This window comes from Danio rerio, chromosome 11, assembly GCF_049306965.1.
Source record: "Danio rerio strain Tuebingen ecotype United States chromosome 11, GRCz12tu, whole genome shotgun sequence".
NCBI lineage: Eukaryota > Metazoa > Chordata > Actinopteri > Cypriniformes > Danionidae > Danio > Danio rerio.
In genome coordinates, this window is record NC_133186.1 from 39,591,077 (window position 1) to 39,615,300 (window position 24,224).

Sequence of the window (24,224 nt, forward strand, 5' to 3'; positions counted from 1 at the left end):
AAAGATTGTCTGGCATATGTGAAGTCATATGAGCATTTACACACACTCCTGCATCATACTCTCTACTTTCTAAGACCTCAATGCAGTAAGTAGCCTACATTTTTTTATTTTATTATAGGTAGAGTCATCTATTCTTGTGTATTTTATTGTGAATTTGTGATTGTTATTTTTTTATCAGCTTAGCAATTTTAGCAAGTGTTTCCCAGTACTGGGTTGTGGTTGGAAGGGCATCCACTGCCTAACACATATGCCTGAGTAGTTGGTGGTTCATTGCGCTGTGGTGACCCCTCATAAATAATGGACTAGGCTGAAGGAAAGAAATTGAATGAATTTTAGCAAGTGATTTTTCTTGCTTTTATTTTTCAATGGATGAAGTAAGAGTTCCTAAAGTTCAATATGTAGATGCACATGTAAAGAGTAATTTGAACATTTTTTGTCAAATGTTCGGCTTGAAAAGTGAGTTTGAGTATGATTGTGCTAAATTACGAAGGGATAGATTACATCAAATTTAAAATTATGCCAGCAATTTTTAACCTCAAAGTTACAAACCGGAATCTCAAACCAGAAGAAAACAAAAATAAAATGATGTAAAAACTTGAGGCGTGCCTTTTAAAATGAATACTAATTAGTTTTCCACCAGACCAAATTTAATAACTAGATAAATCTGTCATTACCTATTCACCCTCTACTTGTTCCAAATCTTTCTGACGTTTTCCCTCTAAAGATATTACGAAGAAAGCTGGAAACCTGTAACCATTGACTTCCATTTGTTTTTCCTATAATGTTGGCCACTATTTCAGCTACCTTATAAAAAGAACAAAACAAAAAGGTGTGAAAGCACCTGAGGGTAAGTAAATAGTGTTTAAATGATCCTATTTGTCTGACTTATCCTTCAAGTGGCGTGTTTACATACATAAAATGAAAGTAGGCATTCCAGCAAACATGATTCATAAACACCCACGTTATAACCGGGAAATCTGTCATTCGCACAGACACACCTGAGCCTCGTGCGTACGTCAGGTGACTTTACCGGACACAAATCTACTTTTCATGTTGGACCAGGAGCTGAAATGATATATTAAAGAGCTGAAGAGTTTATATCTGTAGATATTAAGGTCGTTTTCTGTTTACTCTCCTCAGGTAACCGGGACATTATGCTGCATTGCTGCGGGTTTTCGCGCTTCCTGCTCGGCGAGACTCGAGTAATAACCGGACTGAAGATTTGGACTTTGTATCCGAACTGATCAACAATGGTCCGTTCTGGTCCAGTTAAAGGATATACAACGAAGTATATATAATCTACAGGATTTTGTTGTGAAGTAGTTTCGGTTAAACGCTTGTTGGACAGCGAAACTGTTACGTAATGGATTTGACGTCGTTTATATCGAAGCTGCTTTTATTGGCCGGTACCTGTGTGTGTTCAATGGAGCGGGTCACACACAGGCCAGAAAACAACATCACCTGTCCTCAGGTTGAGTATTTATGCAGTGATAATGTAATATATGCAATGACATACAAGGACTAGCACTATAATAGACAACTAATAGGCGGTCCATTCCGCTGTGGCGACCTCTGATAAATAAGAGACTAAGGCGAGGGATAGTGAATGAATGAATAATAATACAATACAATATGAAAGTTATACAAGAACATAACGCACAATTTCAGTGTTGGTTATAAAGTTAGCCTATCTTTAAAAGTAAAATATGACAACCACCAGCACTGAAATAAGTAACTAAATATGTTTTAAGGAAAGTAGTGTGAACATATGTGTTATATGTTATTTATTTACATATATTTTTAAGAGTAGATGTGTTTATCATAATATATTAATTTTAAAACAACTTTACCCAAAACTGTTCATTACTAAAAACTAGAAACACATTGGAACAAAACTGAAAGAAGTATGTTATATGCAAACAATAATTCAGCTTTGAATGTTGTTTACTACGTATTCTTTGTCTTTTATCTACAGTATGCAAATAATGATGTTATCCCTTTTTATAATGATTTACAGAAGATGCCCATAAATATACAATATAAAATAATTTACATATACAATTTTTTTAAATACATAGTTAGAAGAGGAGTCGTCTGATTACAAATTAAAAAACTATCTAAGAATTACGAGGTACAAGTGAATTATATAATATTAAATGTTCATTCATCAAGTCCCAGTTAAAATAGGTGAACGATTAAAGAACATAAGGGGTTAGGGTTTGAATGTAGGTTAAGTTTAGGGTTAGGTGCATGTAATTATGCGTGATTAATAGTAATTACTACAGTAAATACATGGAACATGTGTAACTAGGACATTCTAAATTAAAGCATTGCTAAATGTATTATTTTATACTTTTACAATATCCCAACACTGGGATATTATATTATATTATATTATATTATATTATATTATATTATATTATATTATATTATTAAATAATATGCAAATGTTTATATGATTTATGTACAACAGTTTGTTAAGTATTTTTATTTTTTTCGTTTTTAGCAGACAGTCTAATGGGTTTTGCATTGTAAACCTTAAACAAAAGATAAAATGTTTTTTTATTTCATAGGTAAAATTGTAAGTTACTATACTTTCAAAATCATTCCCCTTAAATCTGCAGATTTTGTGCAAAATTCTGCACAGAAATAGCAAAAAAAGTTTGCAGATTCTGTCTCGCCCTGCCCATAAATCTATCGCACTTCCCTCTTAATTAAGAAACAAAAACAAATCAGCTGTCTTGTGAATCTAGTCTAGACACAGTTTATGCAACCAACCCTTGATCATAACCTTGATGTTGTTTGTGTTTTCAGACTCTTTTAAACTGCACATTGAAACGCACAGATCCTCTCAGCGCTTCTGATGTAACCTGTTGCCCTGCCTCTGTATGTCATTCTGTGACCGTCAAGCCCAAACTGTGCTGTTACAATCAGGATTGCAAACCATGTTTTTGGATCAACATCCAGTTGAGCTTCATTGAAGATACTGAGGATGTTAGTGATGAATCAGTATATGAAGGATCTGAAGAAAACAGCGGTATGTCTTTATAGCAGCATCCAATTAGAGTTTGTGGTTCACAGGAATATGTTTTACATAAACCTAACCTTTGTGATTGCAGGAGAGGATTCAGAATATGTATCTGAATCAAATGACCATACACTATGCCAAATGGTAAGTGATTTATTAATTCATATATAGCAGGGGTCACCAATCTCGGTCCTGGAGGGCCGGTGTCCCTGCAGGGTTAAGCTCCAAGTTGTCTAAACACACCTGCCTGGATGTTTCAAGTATACCTAGCAAGACCTTGATTAGCTTGTTCAGGTGTGTTTGATTAGGGTTGGAGCTAAAATGTGCAGGACACCGGCCCTCCAGGAACAAGTTTGGTGACCACTGATATATAGTAAATATAGAAAATCTGAATGAGGAATCACCTTTAATCTTTAATATGTGTTGTTCTTTTAAACAGAAAGAAAATTTTAATTGTGAAGAACACACAGATGATAAAGGTAGGCCGACTGCACTTACAGTAAAACAAAAAAAATGAAATATCCTTTAGTTCTTTGTTAGTTTATAAGCTGTTTCAGCATTATGGTTGTGACATTTGCAGTAAAACTTGAAACATAAATTGACAGAGAATGTCTATGTTATTGTACTGTATATTGAAACATCTGTTTCCAAAATACTAAAGTTTATTTATGAACTAATTTCCAGAGGATCACATGCTGATGATTGCTGGCGGCTGGTCCCGCATAATCCAATTTATGACTGAGCAATCAGACGACTTATAAGCCACTATTAATACCCTAAGTTTCATATAACAGCCATCTTTGTTTTGAAGAATCCCCCCTTCCACCCCTACTTCTCCTTTCCTAGATGGGTGGCACAGTGGTTAGCACTGTTGCCTCACAGCAAGAACATCACCGGTTCTAGTCCTTATCAAGTCAGCTGATGTTTCTGTGTGGAGTTTACATGTTCTCTCACGTGGGTTTCCCCCGGGTTCCCCGATTTCCTCCCAGAGTTAAAAAATATGCAACTTAAGTTAATTAACTAATCCAAATCGGCATCATAGACATGCTCCTAGCAAGTAGTCTCTTAAGAGCAATCACTATCTGTTCATTAGCTACTACAGCAGGGGAGTTCTCGAGATCTACCTGAGCTCAAACTCCCCTCTCATCTTGCAAACAGGAGGGAGCCCCGGGCTCGAGGTTCTTATGAGCGCAGGGCTCTCTCCTGGGACAACATGCCAAACTCGCTTTATAATCAATCATCAGCTGAGTGTGACCTCTTGAAATGAGCAAAAAATAAATAAATAAATAAAAAAAATCCAACAACTAACCACATAGAAAAGGGGTTGGAAAGATATCAATCTGTAAATGTGTTTTATAGTTTAATTGAGGGAAATAAACATGCATTGTGGATGTGACCAAAAGAGTTTACATTATACAAAATACTCTAGAAATTCTGTGAATTAAACTGTACGACCCAAGAAAAATAATACTAATCAGGAGGAATTTGAAATGAACAAGAAAATGAATGAGGAAACAAATGTGGAACAAAAAATATTTATTTTGTTTTATATTTTTGCATTCATGAGGAAAAGCACGTTGTGTATGTGATATACACTTACCAGCCACTTTATTAGGTACACCTTACTAGTACCGGGTTGGACACACTTTTGCCTTCAGGACTGCCTTAATCCTTTGTGGCATAGATTCAACAAGGTACTGGAAATATTCCTCAGATACTTTGGTTCATATTGACATGATAGAATTATGCAGTTCAGATTTGTTGCACATCCATGATGCGAATCGATGGACATGGTCAGCAACAATGCTCAGGTTGACTGTGGTGTTGACACAATGCTCAATTGGTACTAATAAGTCCAAAATGTACCAAGAAAATATCCCCCACACCATTACACCACCACCACCAGCCTGAACTGTTGATACAAGACAGGATGGATCTTTTCTTTCATGTTGTTGACGCCAAATTCTGACCCTACCATCCGAATGTCGCAGCAGAAATCGAGACTTAACAGACTAGGCAAAAGTTTTTCAATCTTCTATTGTCCAATTTTGGTGAGTCTGTGTAAATTTCCTGTTCTTAGCTGACAGGACTGTCTCCCGATGTGATCTTCTGCTGCTGTAGCCCATCTGCCTCAGGGTTGGATGCGTTGTGTGTTCACCGATGATCTTCTGCATACCTTGGTTGTAACAAGTGGTTATTGAGTTATTGTTTCCTTCCTATCAGCTCGGACCAGTCTGGCAATTCTTCTCTGACCTCTGGCATCAACAAGGCATTTGCGCCCACAGAACTGCCGCTCACTGGATATTTTCTCTTTTTCGGACCATTCTCTGTAAACCCTAGAGATGTTTGTGCGTGAAAATCCCAGTAGATCAGCAGTTTCTGAAATACTAAGACCAGCCCATCTAGTACCTACAAGTGCCCATCTAGTGCCACGCTCAAAGTCACTTAAATCACATTTCCTCCCCATTCTGATGCTCGGTTTGAACTGCAGCTGCTCATTTTGACCCGGTCTACACGTCTAAATGCATTAAGTTGATGCCATGTGTTCGGCTGATTAGAAATTTGGATAGATGTACCTAATAAAGTGGCCGGTGAGAGTATATAAAAATTAGAAGTTGTGATTTTGGTAACATAAAAATAAAAATGTTTGAAAACATTTTCAGTAGTTTTACTATACTGTACTGTAAAATACAAACAAATTACTGTAAAAATTGTTTTGATGAACATATATTGTATGGCAAGGTTGACATTTGCATGGAATTGCTCAGTGTTAGCATGCAGATTTAATAAACTGTATATGATTTGTTGAATCAGCAGTGGATTCACCATTGTTTGTTGTGTGATGCTTTAATAATACCTCTGTCTTCTCTTCATATAGTTACTATTGCAGTTTGCTACCAATCAGCTGAAAGCAATGAAATGCGGTGCAACAGATTAGACTTCACTGTGGTTTCTTCTGAAAGGCACAAACCTCTCGATGTGAGTAACACCTCTGTGCATATTTATTATGACTTTTTTGTTGTGGAGGTCTCTAACAATTTCCATTCTAGATTAAAATCACTTTATTTCCCTTGTAATATATTGCAGCATCAGGTCTTACCTTTATATTTTATACCTAGAGCACCATTTACTGTTAAAAACTATCCTACAGTGCCATCTGATGTTAAAAAAACTATCCTAGGGCGCCATCTGCTGTTAAAACTAGCCTAGAGTGCCTTCTGCTGTTTAAAAGTAGCCTAGAGCCGCGATCTGCTGTTAAAACTAGCCTAGAGTGCCATTTACTGTTTAAAACTAGCCTAGAGTGCCATCTGCTGTTAAAACTAGCCTAGAGTGCCATCTGCTTTTAAAAACTGTCCTAGAGTGCCACCTGCTGTTAAAACTAGCCTAGAGTGCCATCTGCTGTTTAAAAGTAGCCTAGAGCACCATCTGCTGTTAAAAACCATCCTAGAGCACCATCTGCCATCTGCCTAGCCTAGCGTGCCATCTGCTGTTTAAAAGTAGCCTAGAGCCGCGATCTGCTGTTAAAACTAGCCTAAAGTGCCATCTGATGTTTAAAAGTAGCCTACAGCGCAATCTGCTGTTAAAACTAGCCTAGAGTGCCATCTACTGTTTAAAACCAGCCTAGAGTACCATCTGCTTTTAAAAACTGTCCTAGAGTGCCACCTGCTGTTAAAACTAGCCTAGAGTGCCACCTGCTGTTAAAACTAGCCTAGAGTGCCATCTGCTGTTTAAAAGTAGCCTACAGCGCAATCTGCTGTTAAAACTAGCCTAGAGTGCCATCTGCTGTTTAAAACCAGCCTACAGTACCATCTGCTTTTAAAAACTGTCCTAGAGTGCCACCTGCTGATAAAACTAGCCTAGAGTGCCATCTGCTGTTAAAACCAGCCTAGAGTGCCAACTGCTGTTTAAAAGTAGCCTACAGCGCAATCTGCTGTTAAAACCAGCCTATACTACCATCTGCTTTTAAAAACTGTCCTAGAGCGCCAATTGCTGTTAAAACTAGCCTAGAGTGCCACCTGCTGTTTAAAACTAGCCTAGAATGCCATCGGATGTTACAACTAGCCTAGAGTCCCATCTGCTGTTTAAAGTTAACATATAGCACCATCTTCTGTTTAATGCGAACCTAGAGCATCATCTACAGTTTAAAACCAGCCTAGAGCAGCATCTGCAGTTTAAAACAGCCCTAGAGCGCCATCTACTGTTAAAAATAGCCTAGAGCACCATCTGCTGGTAAAATATAGCCTAGAGCAGTTATAGTTATAAATATAAAAGCTTTATACACCGGCGCACACATACTATTAGGCTCAAGTCTATTCATTATTTAATTTTGAAGAACGCCACTCAGAGGCCATCCTCCATGTTCAATTGTGGCCTGTATTTATTTTAAATGTACGTGAGTGCCGTAAAAGGTGTCCGAAAGTTTAACCTGGTGCCCTAAAATCAATGTGCTGTGTCTTTAATATAGCGTAATCACCTCAGGGGTTGCAAACAAATGAGAGGCTGATGGCTTTTTATTTGCATGTTGTTGTTTTTTTAATGTAACTACTGTTTTACTTCTGTAGGTTATGGATAAAATATGTTAATTCTAATAGTTTAATAAAATGAATTTGATTTTTGGAAATCATCAAGCAACCCCCCGTCATTGTTCAACGACCCTCTGGGGGTCCCAACCCCCACTTTGTCAACCACTGGCTTAAAGTGCCATCTGCTATTAAATGAAGTTTCACAAACTAATTTTGAGGGGAGCACGTGATATGATTGACTGCAGCTGGCCACTCATCTACACTCATTGGCTAGCCAATTGGATTGATCCAAACTCACTATAAGTAACCTAGCTAAGAACTACTCCCTTATCTTCGTTTTCCGAAGAAACCCCCCATCCACCCCTTCTCCTCCTTTTTCTTTTGCCGAGGGGAGCTCTCGAGAACACCTGACCTCGTACTCCCCTCACATTATTTATGGACCTGGCGGGAGCCCTGGGCTCAACTATCTCCGAGCTCAGGGTTCTCTCCTGGGACAGCATGCCAAACCTGCTAACTTGCTAACAACAGTATCTAAGTGTGAACTCTTGAAAACTAAGCTCAGAATCAATTCAAGAGAGAATAGGGTTGCAAATCAGAAATTCGCAACCAGCTACATTAAAAACCAGATAAAAAGTAATCTCCCAAAACAAAGATAGACAGGGTAATGATCAAAGGTATTGAAAATTCTTGGTAAAAATAAATCTTTTGAAGTGGTATTGACAGTTTAATATTTAAAGCTTTAAATTAAATGCTCTTTTAATATTTAAATAAACTTTTCACCCAATTTGTCAAGTGTAATGTGCTTGCAAAGGTAAAGAGTGAAGCAATGCAGAATTTCCTGAAGATCCTGATTTCAGAAAACGTTAGCGTGACACTGGTGACTGGATTGTGATGTGTTAATCTTTTTGTCGTGCAGCTGACTCTGGTGGAGTATGAAGATGTTCTCTTTGGCAGAAAAATGACTATCTCGGTTGGATCAAAGAAAACGGAAGCTGAAGTTCCTACATTAAAAACAGGTAGTCATTGATGGACTACTTGTCACACATTTAAATAAATAACAGATTTTTGTAATGTTTGAACAAGAAGGCACTTACTCCATGTTCACTTTTTGATCAAAACACAGTTTATTAAAAATAGATTCAAATATAATTCATGGGCGGCACGGTGGCTCAGTGGTTAGCACTGTCGCCTCACAGCAAGAAGGTTGCTGGTTTGAGTCCCAGCTGGGTCAATTGGCATTTCTGTGTGGAGTTTGCATGTTTGTGTAGGTTTCCTGATTTCCCCTCACAGTCCAAAGATATGCGCTATAAGTGAATCGGATTAACTAAATTGGCCGTAGTGTATGACTGTGTTTGTGAATGTGAGAGTGTATGGGTGTTTTCCAGTACTGGGTTGCGGCTGGAAGGGCATCCACTGCGTAAAACATATGCCAGAATAGTTGGTGGTTCATCCCGCTGTGGCTACCCCTGATAAATAAGGGACTAAGCCGAAGGAAAATGAATGAATGAATTAGAATACATTAATTACAGGATGTAAAAATATTTCACATTGTGACTTTAATAGTCTTTAATGGAGTACATTTCAAACAATGTGAAATCTGTAAATGCAAATTTATTTGTATTAATTGTTTTTGCTTTGCACAATGTTTGTGTTATTGCATTGCATCTGAAAAATAAGAAGTATTTTAGATTTATATAGTTAATTTATATATTTTTATATTTATTTTTGTCATTTTTTATTTTAAACATGCTTTATGTGTTTTGATATTTAAATTATGTAATGTTTTATAAGATTTTTGGCACATTTAAAAGGAAATGCATGCAAATTCATTGTTAAGGCATTAAGAGATTACAAAGCAGTGACTGCCTGTCATAACATCGGAAAGGCATCTGCACAAACCAGTGTTTTATTAAGCAGTAGTTGCTGTAAATCAGGGGTGTCAAAACTCCTGGAGTTCCTGGAGGCCTGCAGCCCTGCAGTTTAGTTCCAATTCTGCTTCAAAACATTTACCTGAATGTTTAAAACACGCCTGACTCAAATAGTTTGATCAAGCGTGTATTAAATTAGGGTTGGAACTAAAGTTTGCAGTGCTGTGGTCCTCTATGCTCTAAAGCATATCTCAAACTCAGTTCCCGGAGGGCTGCAGATCTGCACAGTTTTACTCCAACCCTAATCAAACACAGCTGATCCAAAAAAATCAAGGTGTTCAAGACTACTAAAGACTATTTAGCAGGTGTGAGTTGTTGGTGGTTGGAGCTAAACTATGCAGAGCTATGGCCAGGGCCGGATTAACCAACGGGCTTTATGGGCACAGACCATGGGGCCCGTACGCACTTGGGGCCCCTGGAAGAAGGGAAAATGCCGATTTTGGAGTGTCTATTTAGGACAGAGTGGTATTATGGAAGACTCAGATTCACAGAACTGGATTGGAGAGGTGTTATATCCAAATCATATGCATTATAAGTTTGTAGAAGTTATACATTAAAAATACCCTTAAATATACATTTTCAATACTGCTTCAGTGAACATGAACAAGTATATTAAAATCCATTAATTTCACTAGTTGTATTAGTATATATTTTTTTCAAATTAAGCTTTAAATGCTTTAAAAATAAGGTAAATCTTTGTAGACTAGAAATATATGTACTGCATATTATTTATTTAAAAAATGCAGACAATAAATTATAGATTAATTTAATTATGAAAATATTATATTAATCTTATTTTTTAATTTAACTATAGAGGTGCGGAGCCTACAAGACATTGTGCCCAGGGGCCTCTGAATTCTTAATTCGGGCCTGGCTGTGGCCCTCCAGGAACTGGGTTTGAGACCATTGCTCTAAAGGCAGCAATGTAGAATGTGTGTGCTGTTTTTATTATAATATATATTTTTCTGTTGGTAGTGTGTTCCTCACGGGATCTCAAGGACATACAGCAGTGTAAAGGTATGCTTGGATTAAATGTATTTTCCTACAATGTGTCTATATACTTTATAATGATTTAAACCCAGGTTAAAATACAGTTCAAGACATAACTTAAACATTTAGAATAAAAAATATATGTCTCTAAATGGCTCAATCACTATGTGGTGCTTTGTTAGATCATCAAGTCTTCATCATATAATTTTGACTTGAGGTTCAAGAACGTTTTTAAAGAAATATTTAATTATTAATTTGGCATAATAATTTCTTATTTGTAGGACTAAAACCATAATGTTTGAGCTAATTTCACTTCAGGTGTCATGTCTTCTTGACGTCTGTTCATTTTAGGTCTCAGAATTCAGACTGAAACACACAAGGGCCTGGATAAGATGATATTGATCAGTAAAGATGAGGGAGCTTCTCAACCCTTGTACACGTGCATGAAACGCGGAAGAGAAGGGAAATGCTGGGTCAGTGAACTCAACATTTTTTTCTGTCCAAATAACTCACAGCCAGAGGACTCGCTGCATACTTACAGAGAATGCAATGTACAAACCTGTTTGTTCTTTCTGTCGTCTACCTGTTCTTGGTAACTTATGTTATACTTTGTCTTTCAGCCCCTGCCAAATAACAGCATTCCACTGGCATCAATCACAGACTGCATCTGTTTTCAGGTGCTTTTCAAACACATACAGATGCAAAACAAAGCCCAAACTATTTGTTTGTTCATGACTTTAATTTGCCTTCTGTTTGCTTATACGCTGTAGGCTTGGAAGCAAGATTCCGAACGTTCTGAAATCTGTCCCTTTGAAGGGAATAAAACAGGTATTTCAGAGCCTCATTTTGTTGACAAGAGCGTTCAGATTCACCTCTTTTAACAGTAGTGCATTTCATTTAAAATTCTTACGTTTTGTTAGGTTACGCCTGACTTATAGACTACTGTGGTTTAAGATTTGTTTCAGTTTGAAAATGTTAGGATTTATTGATCAAAATAGGCGGCATGGTAGCTCAGAGGTTAGCACTGTGGCCTCACAGCAAGAAGATTGCCGTATCGAGTCACAGTTGGCATTTCTGTGTGGAGTTTGCATGTTCTCCCCGTGTTCGCGTGGGTTTCCTCCAGGTGCCTTGGTTTCCCCCACAGTCCAAAGACATGTGGTACAGGCGAATTAAATAAAACTAAATCGGCTCTAGTGTATGAGTGTGTGTGCATGTTACAGTTTATTGGTGTTTCCCAGTACTGGGTTGCGGCTGGAAGGGCTTCCACTGCGTAAAACATATGGAGAAATAGTTAATGGTTCATTCTGCTGTGGTCACCCCGATAAATAAGCAGGGGCGGACTGGGACAAAAATTCAGCCCTGGCACTGTAGCCACATCAGCCCACAATACCACACCAACATAACCCCCCCCACGGACACGCACATTCACTATTTATTTTGATGTACAGATGGTGAAATAATATGACATTCTTGCCATTCTTGATTTTGATTACGTCCGGGTAACCTCGGATTGGGTCGGCCCATCTTGAAATCAGTTGGCCGTCGCCGATTGGTCCAAATGCTTAAGATTTATTATTATTATTATCATCATCATCATAATATCACATCTAGCAAGAGATAAAAGCTGTCTCCACGTAAAAACAATACATTTAAAAAATAAAATAAAAACTGACTGGCCCACATTTAAAAATTGGTCTGGCCCTTCTGGCATTTGCTAGAATTGCCAGATGGCCAGTCCGCCCCTGTAAATAAGGGACTAAGCCGAAGGAAAATAAATGAATGAATAAATATTGATTAAAATATTTATATGGTTTGCCACAGCCTAGATCTAGGGTTCTGGACCGAGTGGCCTTAAAAGTGTGTGGGTCTGCGGACCTGCAGCTGGATAAAGCTCTTGTAAACAGATATTCTTTTTTTTCTGTATGGGTGAGGAGCATTCATTCTCATTCTACTACATTCCACTAGTGCAAACACAGCCTTAATCTGAGACACAATAAACAGATGAGATATTTAAGTACAAATGCTTTGTTGACAGGCTTCTGCTGTGTTGGCGAGGTGTCAACATTTTTTTAATTAAAGATTTTTTAAGTTTTTGAAATGTTTTTTAGCATTGGCCTGATATAGTATGTTCATTCATTTATATTCTTTTCGGCTTAGTCCCTTTATTAATCTGGGGACGCCACAGCAGAATGAACTGCCAACTTATCAAGCATATGTTTTATGCAGGGGATGCCCTTCCAGCTGCAACCCATCACTGGGAAACACCCATACACTCAAATTCACACACACATATACTACGGTCAATTTTATCATACCCAATTCACCTATACCACATGTCTTTCAACTTTGGAAACCAGAGCACCTGAAGGAAACCCATGCAAACACAAGGAGAACATGCAAACTCCTCACAAAAGTCCCAGCCGTGTCTCGAACCGGCGACCTTCTCGCTGTGAGGCGATCGTACTGCGCCATCGCGTCACCCCTGATCGAGTATATAATACATTTTCCTGTTTTCTGATTTTGAGTACTGCAGGCCAAATTAATTCAAATAATTTAATCATTATGCCATGTTTTGATGTGGATATCTGGGTTTAATTTGTATGTACAGTTGAAGTCTGAATTATTAGCACCCCTGAATTATTATATTAACTTTTAATAACTCATTTCTAATAGCTGATTTCTTTTATCTTTGCCATGATGACAGTACATAATATTTAACAGAATATTTTTAGTATTCAGCCTAAAGTCTAGCCGACAGCTAGCTCTCTGCAATCTCACATGGTCGCCCACTGAAGCTAAGCAGGGCTGTGCCTGGTCAGTACCTGGATGGGAGACCACATGGGAAAGCTAGTTTGTAGCTAAAAGGGGTCTTAGTGAGAGCAGCAGGAGGTACTCAACCTGCCTCTGTGTGGGTCCTAACGCCCCACAATAGTGAAGGGGACTCTATATTGCTCAGAGAGCGCCATCTTTTGCATGAGATGTTAAACCAAGGTCCTGACTCTCTGTGGTCATTAAAAACACTTTGAAAAAAAAATTAGGGGTTTAACCCTGGCATCCTGGCCGAATTTGCCCACTGGCCTCTGTTCATCATGGCCTCTTTACCATCCCCATATCATAACTGGCTTCATCACTCTGTCTCCTCTACAACAATCAGGTATTGTGTGGTGCGCATTATAGATGCCATTGTGTCATCTAGGTGGATGCTGCACACTGGTGGTGGATAAGGAGATTCCCCCAAAAAATGTGTAAAGCGCTTTGAGTATCCAGAAAATCGCTATATAAATGTAAGCAATTATTATTATTATTATTATTATTAAAGTGCCATTTAAAGGCTTAAATAGGTTAATTAGGCTAGTTAGGGTAATTAGGCTAGTCATATAACGGGGGCTGCACGGTGGCGCATGTTCGCCTCACAGCAAGATGCTCGCTGGCTAGAGCCCTGGTTGGGTCAATTGTTGTTTCTGTGTGGAGTTTGCATGTTCTCCCTGTGTTCAAGTGGGTTCACTCCGGGTGCTCTGATTTCCCTTGACATGTGGTATAGGTGAATTGGGTAGGCAAAATTTTACGTAGTGTATGTTTGTGAATTCGTATGTATGAATGTTTCCCAGTGATGGGTTGCAGCTAGAAGGGCATCCGCTGTGTAATATATATGCTGTATAAGTTGGTGGTTGTGCCGCTGTGTCAACCCCAGATTAATAAAATGACTTAGCTGAAAAGAAATTGAATGAATGAACAGAATGATGGTTTGTTCTGTAGACAATTAAACAATGTTTATTGCTTAAGGGGGCTAATATTAACCTTAAACTTAAAAAAAAAAATTTAATATTTAAACTGCTTTTATTCTAGCCGAAATAAACAATACAATACAATATTTATTTATAAAGCACATTTAAAAACAACCAAGGTTGACCAAAGTGCTGTACATAAGATTAGAAATATTTGAAAAAGAAAAAAGTGCTGAAAGTTTTGACTTCAACTGTATATGCTGAGAAATTTGTACACATGTGAGTGGTAATTTTATTTATTTTAAGTCATATTGCACAAAAGTGATAATGCACTAGAATGTGCATTTTTACTCTTCTTATTTCTGTACTTATTTACTTTATTTATTTGTTTCTCCTACAGATTTTAGGGCCAATGTCTGGTCACAGACATCAGTGTCTGTTGTCCACATGAAAACAAATGACAACGAGCCAATGCTGAGCTGGAATTTAACATCGCCCTGCAGGATCAGCCCTGAGCTGTGGCCGTGTCTCCTGCAGGCGGATGGAGTATGCAAAGAAGTTAAAGGATTCAGGCAGAAGTGCTGTAACACCTGGACAGAAAACAGCACTAAACTATGGGTAAATAATATATTACATCATGCAAAGCTTTGACTCTCTGAGAAGCTATGAAGCAAATATTATTGGATTTAAAATAAGGTGACATAAACCAGCACGGTGGCTCAGTGGTTAGTCGCCTCATTGCAAGAAGGTCACTGGTTTGAATCCCGACTGGGCCAGTTGGCATTTCTGACATGCGCTATAGGTGAATTGAATAAACTAATTTGGCCGTAGTCTATGTGTGTGCATGTGAGAGTGTATGGGTGTTTCACAGTACTGGATTGCAGCCGGAAGGGCATCCACTGTGTAATACATATGCTGGAATAGTTGGCGGTTTATTCCACTGTGGCGACCTCTGATAAATAAGGGACTTAGCTGAAGGAAAATTAATATATGAAGATATAAGGGAATTATTATGATTATAAAATTTTATTATTATTAATTATTATAATGTTTTTTATTAGCGATTTATGAGTTATAGAAACTTTAAGAATGTTTTATTTTTCCACAATTATCTAAAATAATAGTCTTTTTTAACTGTGTTTTTATAAACATAGTATACAAATAGCATTTACTTAGAATGTTTACAATCACAAAAATGTAAACAAGTAATAGATAGAAAATAATAATAGATATAAATTATAATAACAGATAAATAAGAGTGACAGCTTTAAAAAAAAAGAAAAAAAGAAGGTGGGGAGTGTACAAATAAATACACTCCAATATAAGAATAGTCTTTAATAGTAGTTTAGTTTTTATTTTTAGTTTTTTTGTGATGTTTATAGCAATATGTATGAACACAGCAGAGGTTTTAGTGAAGGTTAGCTTTGAGGTTCCTTACGGTGAGATGCTGTAATTATAGCAACAGCAGTACTCATTGCCATTTGTTGGCAGAAACTGCAGTGAAACACTTAGTAAAAACACAGGTAGGGATGATAATTAAGGAGACACCGTCAATGAAATCTGGATAGAAAACAGCAAAAAATTTGACAGCATTCAAAGCTTTGATTCTCTTTTCAAGGTTGCAAATGAAGCAAATAGTACTATAATTATTACAAATATATTTCATCATTGGGTGAAAAAAAAATGTGCAAGAATATTGAAATCTTTTATTGAAATCTAGAAATTAAATAAAATTAAGTTAAATTAAATTAAATTTTTATTAATTAGTTTAATTTAATTTATCCATTCATACATTCATTTTCTTTTTGGCTTAGAGCCTTTATATTTTATATTTAATAATTTTATTTAATGACTTTATTTCATTCTTTTATTTAATAATTTTATTTAAAATTTTTATTTTATTTCCATTGATTCATTCATTTTCTTTTCGGCTTAGTCCCTTTATTAATCTCGCCACAGTGGAATAAACCACCAACTTTTCACGCAATTGTTTTATGCTGCGGATGCCCTTCTAGCTGCAACCTATCACTAGGAAACATCCATACAAACTCATACACTACAGACAATTTAGCTTACCCAATTCACCTGTACCACATGTCTACCAAGTCTTTGAACTTTGGACTGGGGAAACCGGAACACTCGGAGGAAACTCACACAAACACAGGGAGAACATGCAAACTCCACACAGAAATGCCAACGGGCCCAACCAGGACTCGAACACGCAACCTTTTTGCTGTGAGGCGATCCTGCTACCCACTGCGCCACCGTGACGTCCTAATTTAATTTAATTGTTTATTATTTTATTTCATCGTATTTTACTGTACCTGGAGGTCCTTCAACAAAACTATGAGATTATTGGATTCATATAAACAAAAGTATCATTATTAATTAATGCATAATTTATACATCTTGTTTTTAGTGTGTCTTTTTTACTTTAATGTTGCTTTAATTATTTTGATCATCATTATGTTTTGCTGAATTAAAAGACATACTATATCAGTTTTTCTTCTTCAAAAGTTCATGTTAATTTTAATGTGTTGCTATTTGCTTGTAGATTTCTGAAAATTGTTTCTTAGGCATTGTTCCACACCCCCAAGTGTACTTCTATTTAATTTAGTTTCACTTTTTATCTTGGTGAAATGTAATATCGCCTCTACCCCGACTGAGGTCAAAATCAATAATTGTTTTTCCAGCGATAAGAAAAAAAGTTTGCTTTACTGTTATTTGTCTTGGGCAGGCATCCGGGACGTTCGTGAACATCCCATCTGAAAATCAGCAGCCTCTCTGCATAATGGTAAGATAACATTTCTCGTTTTGATTTCCTTCGGACAGAACATGAACACAGTAAACATGATTCATTCTCTGTCTTTTGTCTGCAGCTTAAAGTGGATGAAGAGATTATGCAGTACTGTCAACATCCCTGTAAGTGTGATGATGAAGCACCACTAATCATTGCCATTTGATCGCAGTTATGCGTGTATGTTTGATGTACTTAAATCAACATTTGCTGTTCTAAATGTTATGACGGTTGTTGTTTTAGTGGAGCGGCAGTACTGGAGTCTTCTTCTCCTCCTGCCGCTGATCGGTGTTTGTCTGACTGTTGTTGGAGGACTTCTGCTGGTGAACAAAATCAAATGTAAGTCTTTGTTCATTTGTTTATGTACAGTTGTAAGATGTTTTGCCTCTCAGGTGAAAAAAAATTAGGTGACTCTCAACTAAATTCAATTAATTAAAATCACACACACAAGTTGTTTTTTGTGCTTTATGAGGATTCTCCATAGGCATACTGTAATTTAAACTGTAAACATTGCTGGTAACACTTTAAAACAGTAATATATTAGTTAATATATTTACTAACATAAACAAACAATTAGTTATACATTTATTACAGCACTTATTCATCTTTGTTAACGTTAGGTAATGTTATTTAAGTTAATGAAAGTTAGTTCATGTTAACTCACTGTAAATTAGCCAATATTAACAAGGACAAGTTTGGATTTTAATGTTTTTAGTTGTTTAATTAGTTGATGTTGAACTATTATTAATAAATGCTTTACTAAATTATTCGTTCTTAGGTATTATTAGTAAGTACATTAAATTACTTACTCTCAGGGCCATTTATATTAAAGTTGATATTTAACCGAACCATGTTGGTGTTTCGTAACATCTAATTTTTTACGAGGTAGGTCATTAGCCCAATGCTCAACCCCCAATCTGAAGAACCAGGGCATACACACGTACACTCCGGACAATTTAGCTTATTCAATCCACCTACAGCACACGTCTTTGGACTTGTGGGGGAAACTGGAGCACCTGAAGGAAACCGAACCAGCAGGGCTTGAACCAGTCACCTTAACTAGCATTAACTAATGATCCATTATTTTAAAACGTCACCAAGCTTATTATATGACCTTATTTTCCCCCTACCACTAATCCCAACCCGTAGCAAATTTTGAGTATGAAAAAAGTAGAATTTTACAGTTTTAAATTATGAGGACTGTGTCCTCATAAACCACTTCGGCATTGCAATACCTACAGTAGGTCACACCCATGTCATTACACAAATGTGTCTTCATAAATTACATAAATCACACACTACACACACACTACTACTAAATATGCATGTACAGGTAAAATGATTAGCCCTCTTGGTAATTTTTTTCTTTTTTAAATATTTCCTAAATTATGTTTAACAGAGCAAGAAATTTTCATGGTATATCCTATAACATTTTTTCTTATGGAGAAAGTGTTATTCGTTTTATTTAAGCTAGAATAAAAGCAGTAAAAAAAAACATAATATTATTAGCCCCTTTAAGCAATATTAGGCGGGAGGGGGTAAAATATTCAGGAGGGACTTCAACTGCATATATGGCTAAACTAAAATCAACTTAATACCATTAGTTTTTATTAAATTTAACTTTATTTTGTAAACTCTGTAAGAAAAGAAAATGCCATGGACAAATTAGCCAGTTCTCATTTTCTGAAAACAAAATAACACAAGCAAAAATGGAGAATTGTTATGGGCCCTTTTTATATTTCTCAGCAGCGGAAGTCAGCATAGTTGGGTAAACTTTGAACGCAGTAAATGGGAAAATACCAAAAATATAATTTTTACAATTATATTTGCTTAAATAATAAAAGGAAAAACTTGGTAGTATTATCAAGAAAATACAAAAAAAACATACCAGTGAATGCATTAGAAACACCTCAATCTGTATTTTTTGTACTTTAATGCAAAGACAATATGTAAATATAAATGTAAATACATATAAATGCTCATATGTTTTTTTTATCTGAAATATTAAAAACTTTCAAGAACTTAAGATGCTTATGACCAAATAACAATTTAGTAACCGGCTTGTGAAAAGGAAAGAAGAAAAAAAATTAAGAAAAAAAAACTTGTTAGTTTGTTAATATCCATAAAAATCCATGTTTAAAAAAGACATAAATGATTATATGTAACTCATTACTTTAGTACATATTATAAATCACTACAATAAATTTAAAAAAAATGTAAAAAACTGCGTGCGCAAGCTGTAAGGTTAACTAATCTGCTCCGTCATTAACTACATAGCGCAGGAGATCGGTTGCTTTCACCCTGGCAGCCAATGAGCTTGCTTCTCATCAGTTTAAAAGATCTGCATCATTTTACACTGTTAAGCTGTAGCGCATTTTTGGAGATCCTCCTCCACCCAAGCTCCACTTGAGTTTAGATCTGCTATGGGCGTTGAATATATATTATGTTTGCAGCAGCAGTGTGTTACATTCTCATGATGGCATGTGTGTGTATATACAGGCTGGCAGTAGCAGGTCTCGGTACTTACTCTGCCATAACAATCAAAGCAGAAGCAGCATTATAGCAGATCAAATACCGCCAAGACCAAATACATCAACATTGCCATCTACATATACATTACCATACTAAATCCCGAGAGTGTTCATGACAGAAGTAGATTTAGCATATCCTAGCCGCTAACTATTGTGTTTCAAACTACAAGTGACCAAACACATATCACTGTGTCCAGAGAACATTAAAAAGAGACTTTTTTGTTGAGTTTTTTTCTTTCTCCTCTTCTCTCAATGGATCTATTGATGCGCTTTTGGCAGTGGCACATATTTTTGTGCTGATCTGTGTTTAATGCATTTATCCCATCTAAGCCTGCTCTTTGTCTTTTCCTTCTGCCATTTTCTGTTCTTTCATCCATTTTGTGAAGTCTGTGAATCTTACACACTTTCCATGACTTTTCACTACACATATTATAGAAAATTATATATGAAAGTGGTTTTTTAGACATATTATAGAAAGCATTTTGAGAGTCTGATGAAATGTTTTATTCTTCTACATCCTTTTCACAGGGTCTCTGAGCGAATGGGACAGATGTTACTCTCAAGGTACGCAAGGTTTACAATCATGTGTACACAAGAAGCATTTCAGCATAGCAAAAGTTCAATTTTCCAGACTCAATTTCAAATCATATTTAAAGCTTTTTATAATTATTTAATTTTCAAAAGGGTACAGCATGTTAATCCATGGCAAATGTTCTTTAGAAAGTTTTAAACTTAACACAAAATAGCAACAGTCCAAACGTGTTAGCTAGGTGTTGAATAAAATTTAGCTCACATTTATTTTCTAAATGTATTTTTACTTAAATAATGCAGGGTTCCACACAATTTCTTTATGTTGTCCCAACACAAATTGATTAAGTTAATTAAATTGTTTTTGCAAATTTAAGTGGATTAAACATAAAACAATCAAGTTTTCCCAATAACACCTCAAGAAATGTATTGATTCCGCTCATTTTAAATAATTAGTTTAAACAAGTAGCACAATTTTTTTTGTGTGTGAATATAGCATACCCCACATGAGAAAATACCATAGTAATTTATAGTAAGTACTATTGCATATTTAAAGAATACTATAGTAAAGTATATTATATTGTATATATTATAACTCTTTATTAATGAATGCAATAGCATACTGTTTTACTATAGTGTACTGATAAGCTTTATTTAATATTGTATACTTACATTTTGTTTTACTACAGTAAACTGTGGTGTATAATATGCAATATAGTGCAACGGTTTGTACTGCATTGGGCACACTGCAAAAATTCTTTTTTAGAGTTTTTTTTAGTCCAAATATCTAAAAAAAAATTATTATACTTTTATAATTTTTATTTGTTTTAAATATTTGGACTAAAAACAAATAAAATTATAAAAGAATAATAATTCTAAAGATTTTTAATAATATAATATAAAGATTTTTTTTTTTAGATATTTGGAGTTTTAAATAATTGGACTATAAACAAATAAAAATGATAAAAGTATAATAATTCTAAAGATTTTTAATAATAATATAATATAAAGATTTTTTTATATTTAGACTAGAATAAAAAAAATAAAATTATAATTACTTATAAAGATTTGTAATAATATAATATACAGATTTTTTTAGATATTTGGACTTAGATATTTGGACTAGAAACAAATAAAAATTATAAAGATTTTCAATGATAGTCATAATATTAATATTTTTTTTTAGATATTTGGACTAGAAACAAATAAAAATTAATTATAATAATTCTAAAGATTTTTAATAATAATAAAATATAAAGATTTTTTTTAGATATTTGGACTTTAAATATTTGGACTAGAAACAAATAATAATTATAAAAGTATAATAATTATTTAAAAATTATAATAATAGAATATAAAGATTCTTTAGATATTTGGACTTTTAGATATTTGAAGTAGAAACAAATAAAAATTATATAATTTACTATAAGTTAGTATGGTGTGGTTGGAAAAACTCTTGTTTACAGTATTTACTGTAAATCACTATAATAAGTTTTATATGTGGGAAAGTACAAAGCTGTTACAAACATCCAGACAGGGCATTTTATAGTCAGCTTTGTCCCAACAAACTTTACAACATTTGTCTCATGATCTTTTCTTGACTGTGTGTAGATACACGAGGACAGGTGTTATTGCTCCATTCCCCTGCCACCAACTCACAGCTGGTGCGTAAAATAGGCCAGTTGCTTTCTGAGCTGGGTTTTAGAGTATTTCTTGACTTATGGAATCCAGCAGAACTGGGCTCATGTGGTCCGACAGCGTGGCTTCATTCTAAGCTCGATCACATCAAGAAACATGGAGGAAAAGCTCTACTTCTTCTTTCTCAATCAACACTACAGAGAGCTGACTTGTTCTGGGATGCTGCAGTGGAAAGACAAAACAATCCGGAAGCAAACTGCTCAGATACTTTAGCTTCGGCTCTTGGCTGCATTTTTGCTGACCGCCAGAAGGGCGGCGCCGTGCAGCGGTTCATTCTTGTGCAGATAGACTCTCCTGAACTGCTCGTCAATGAGGAGAATGACTTGCCAAAACTGTTGAGAGGCCTGCCGCTCTATAAACTGCCCTCACAGGCTCAGGGATTATTAACAGAACTTTGTTTGGAGAAACCAAATAATGTGAACGAGAAGCTGAAGAAGATGTGGTGGATGAAAAGGGCACAAAGAAAGTTGGCTACAGGAATGCAGAACTTTTGGAAAATGACAAGAGTGAGAACTGAATCCATGAACACCCAGACTGATTCACTTAGTGTCGACATGGAAGACACAGAGGAGAGAGTTTGTCTCAGACATGAACTGCACTGACATGCTGTTTGTATGGACTATTATTACATTATATGAATAATACTCATGTCCACAAAGATACTACATCTAAAAAAATGTTGATGGTGTGCTTTACTAGGCATAAATGTCAATTTACAGGTTTTTTTTATGTATGGTTTAGTGGCTCCATAGGAATGCCACTTAGATGTTATGCAAGCAAAGACTTACTTAGTATGTACACGACCTGAAGTAGGTCTGTATGGGAAATGTTTACATGCGGAAATTGAAAAGTGCAGACACTGCAGGAGGAACTTTAGACTAAAGAGGTAAAGACTTCAAATTCCAAGATGCGAATTCCAGTGTTAGGTTCGAATTCCTTTGTTGGGTAAAGTTACTTGTAAAAGTAATATGTTACAATCTCGAGTAACTTTAAAAATGTGTCTAAATAAGGGAAACAGTGTGAAAGTATGTGTTTTGTGGTTATTATTGTGGTTAGATTTTGTGTTATTTGTGCATTTTTAAATTGTAATGTAATGAAAGTTTGTAATATATTAGTATAGTATACTGTACATTATATTCATTCTGCTTAGTCCCTTTATTTATTAGGGGTCGCTTCTTGGTTTGAGGAGACAGTGCTTCTGAGCCACGTCTATTATAAATTACTTTTAAAAGTAACTTTACCCAACACCGTCCAAGCAATATACATAGTTATACTGTTCACATGCAATAGTAATATATGTATATAGCCATCTCATTATATTTCCATATGTATTACTATTAGGAAAGGGTTGACTTACCATTTGCAAGTCTGCATTTTAATTTAATAGTTGTAAATCATTCGCTCTCCTTTAGTTAAACGTAAATTCTTTTGTGAAATGGTGTATATTTTTCTAAACTAAACATATATAATGTGCAATAGTGTGGTTGTATGCAAATGTACAGTTTATTTACACTTATCAATGTCAATGTTAATGATGTCAATGGTGTTGTGTCATAGGGTGACCAGTGAAATATAGAATATAGCTGGCCAAAGTGAACTTTCTATCTAAACATAACTAAGACACTTTTGTGTGCTGGTATTGTTTATGCTTATCTTAACAATACGGGAATACTGACCCCCTTAAATCTATAATGATGTTCAAATGTAGAAATCTTTTGACTGCCACCTCATCTGGTTAGAGCTCTTGAAATTGTCTTATGACACTGACCAGCAAACCATCAGACTAGTCACAATTACAGTCTATAAAAAGAAGTTTAAGAAGGGGGCAGGGTAAAAAAATACTGTACACCAGACCCACTGCTATAAATAAGCTCTGTTATCTGAGAAGCGCAGTATGACCTCAGCTGACTGAAGTAAACTAAGAATTGAGGTTGGTTTGATATTCACACATTCAGACTTTCTCCTTAATCATATAATTTCAGAAAAGTATTCACTGCAAATTCTAAAGAGTGGTCATATTAGCAGCCAATGACTATCAAAGTACAGCACATTGAATAGTGCTAAGTCATACTTACATGCAAGTTCAGTCAGAATAGTTAATGTAGTAAACAATGTATAGAGCTGCTAAACGAATGTGTGAATATAAAATCTTTACCTCAATACAGAAAAAGACCCGGGGGGCGAAAAATTGTCTTATACTAATCAGGTACAATGGTGATAAATATATTGTATTTAACTGCTGTGTATTTTTAACAAACTATATGTTAAATAAGTTACAGCTATAAAAACGTTGGTTCATACGTGTGTCATGTGGTATGTGTATTTTCGCTGTCAGAGGATTTTTAAGAGTTAAACTTGTGAAGATTTTTTTGGGTTGTTTGTTTTTCGGCTACAGAAATGTGTAACGAAAATATTAAAACGGTTAAAACTCATACCTGTTTCTCCAGCACGACAAAACGAGTTTGGCTAAACTACT

At 35.6% G+C, this 24,224-nt stretch overlaps 1 protein-coding gene across 2 annotated transcripts; it reads left to right on the plus strand.

Annotated features, from left to right (window-relative positions):
• Nucleotides 1-24,046, plus strand: il17rc (interleukin 17 receptor C). 2 transcript variants are annotated; one of them, XM_009306242.4, is made up of 17 exons: nucleotides 1-85; nucleotides 1,141-1,471; nucleotides 2,815-3,037; nucleotides 3,120-3,172; nucleotides 3,468-3,507; nucleotides 5,907-6,007; nucleotides 8,468-8,567; nucleotides 10,455-10,496; nucleotides 10,821-10,942; nucleotides 11,090-11,146; nucleotides 11,240-11,297; nucleotides 14,595-14,812; nucleotides 16,932-16,988; nucleotides 17,074-17,116; nucleotides 17,235-17,330; nucleotides 20,051-20,086; nucleotides 21,662-24,046. In XM_009306242.4, the coding sequence occupies exons 2-17, from the start codon at nucleotides 1,364-1,366 to the stop codon at nucleotides 22,348-22,350; spliced, it is 2,043 nt and encodes a 680-aa protein (XP_009304517.1). In that variant the 5' UTR covers nucleotides 1-85; nucleotides 1,141-1,363; the 3' UTR covers nucleotides 22,351-24,046. The 2 variants fall into 2 exon arrangements, with proteins under 2 accessions (XP_009304517.1, XP_073773186.1); XM_073917085.1 differs by lacking the exon at nucleotides 1-85 and adding an exon at nucleotides 980-1,020.
• The last annotated feature ends 178 nt before the right edge of the window (nucleotides 24,047-24,224 follow it).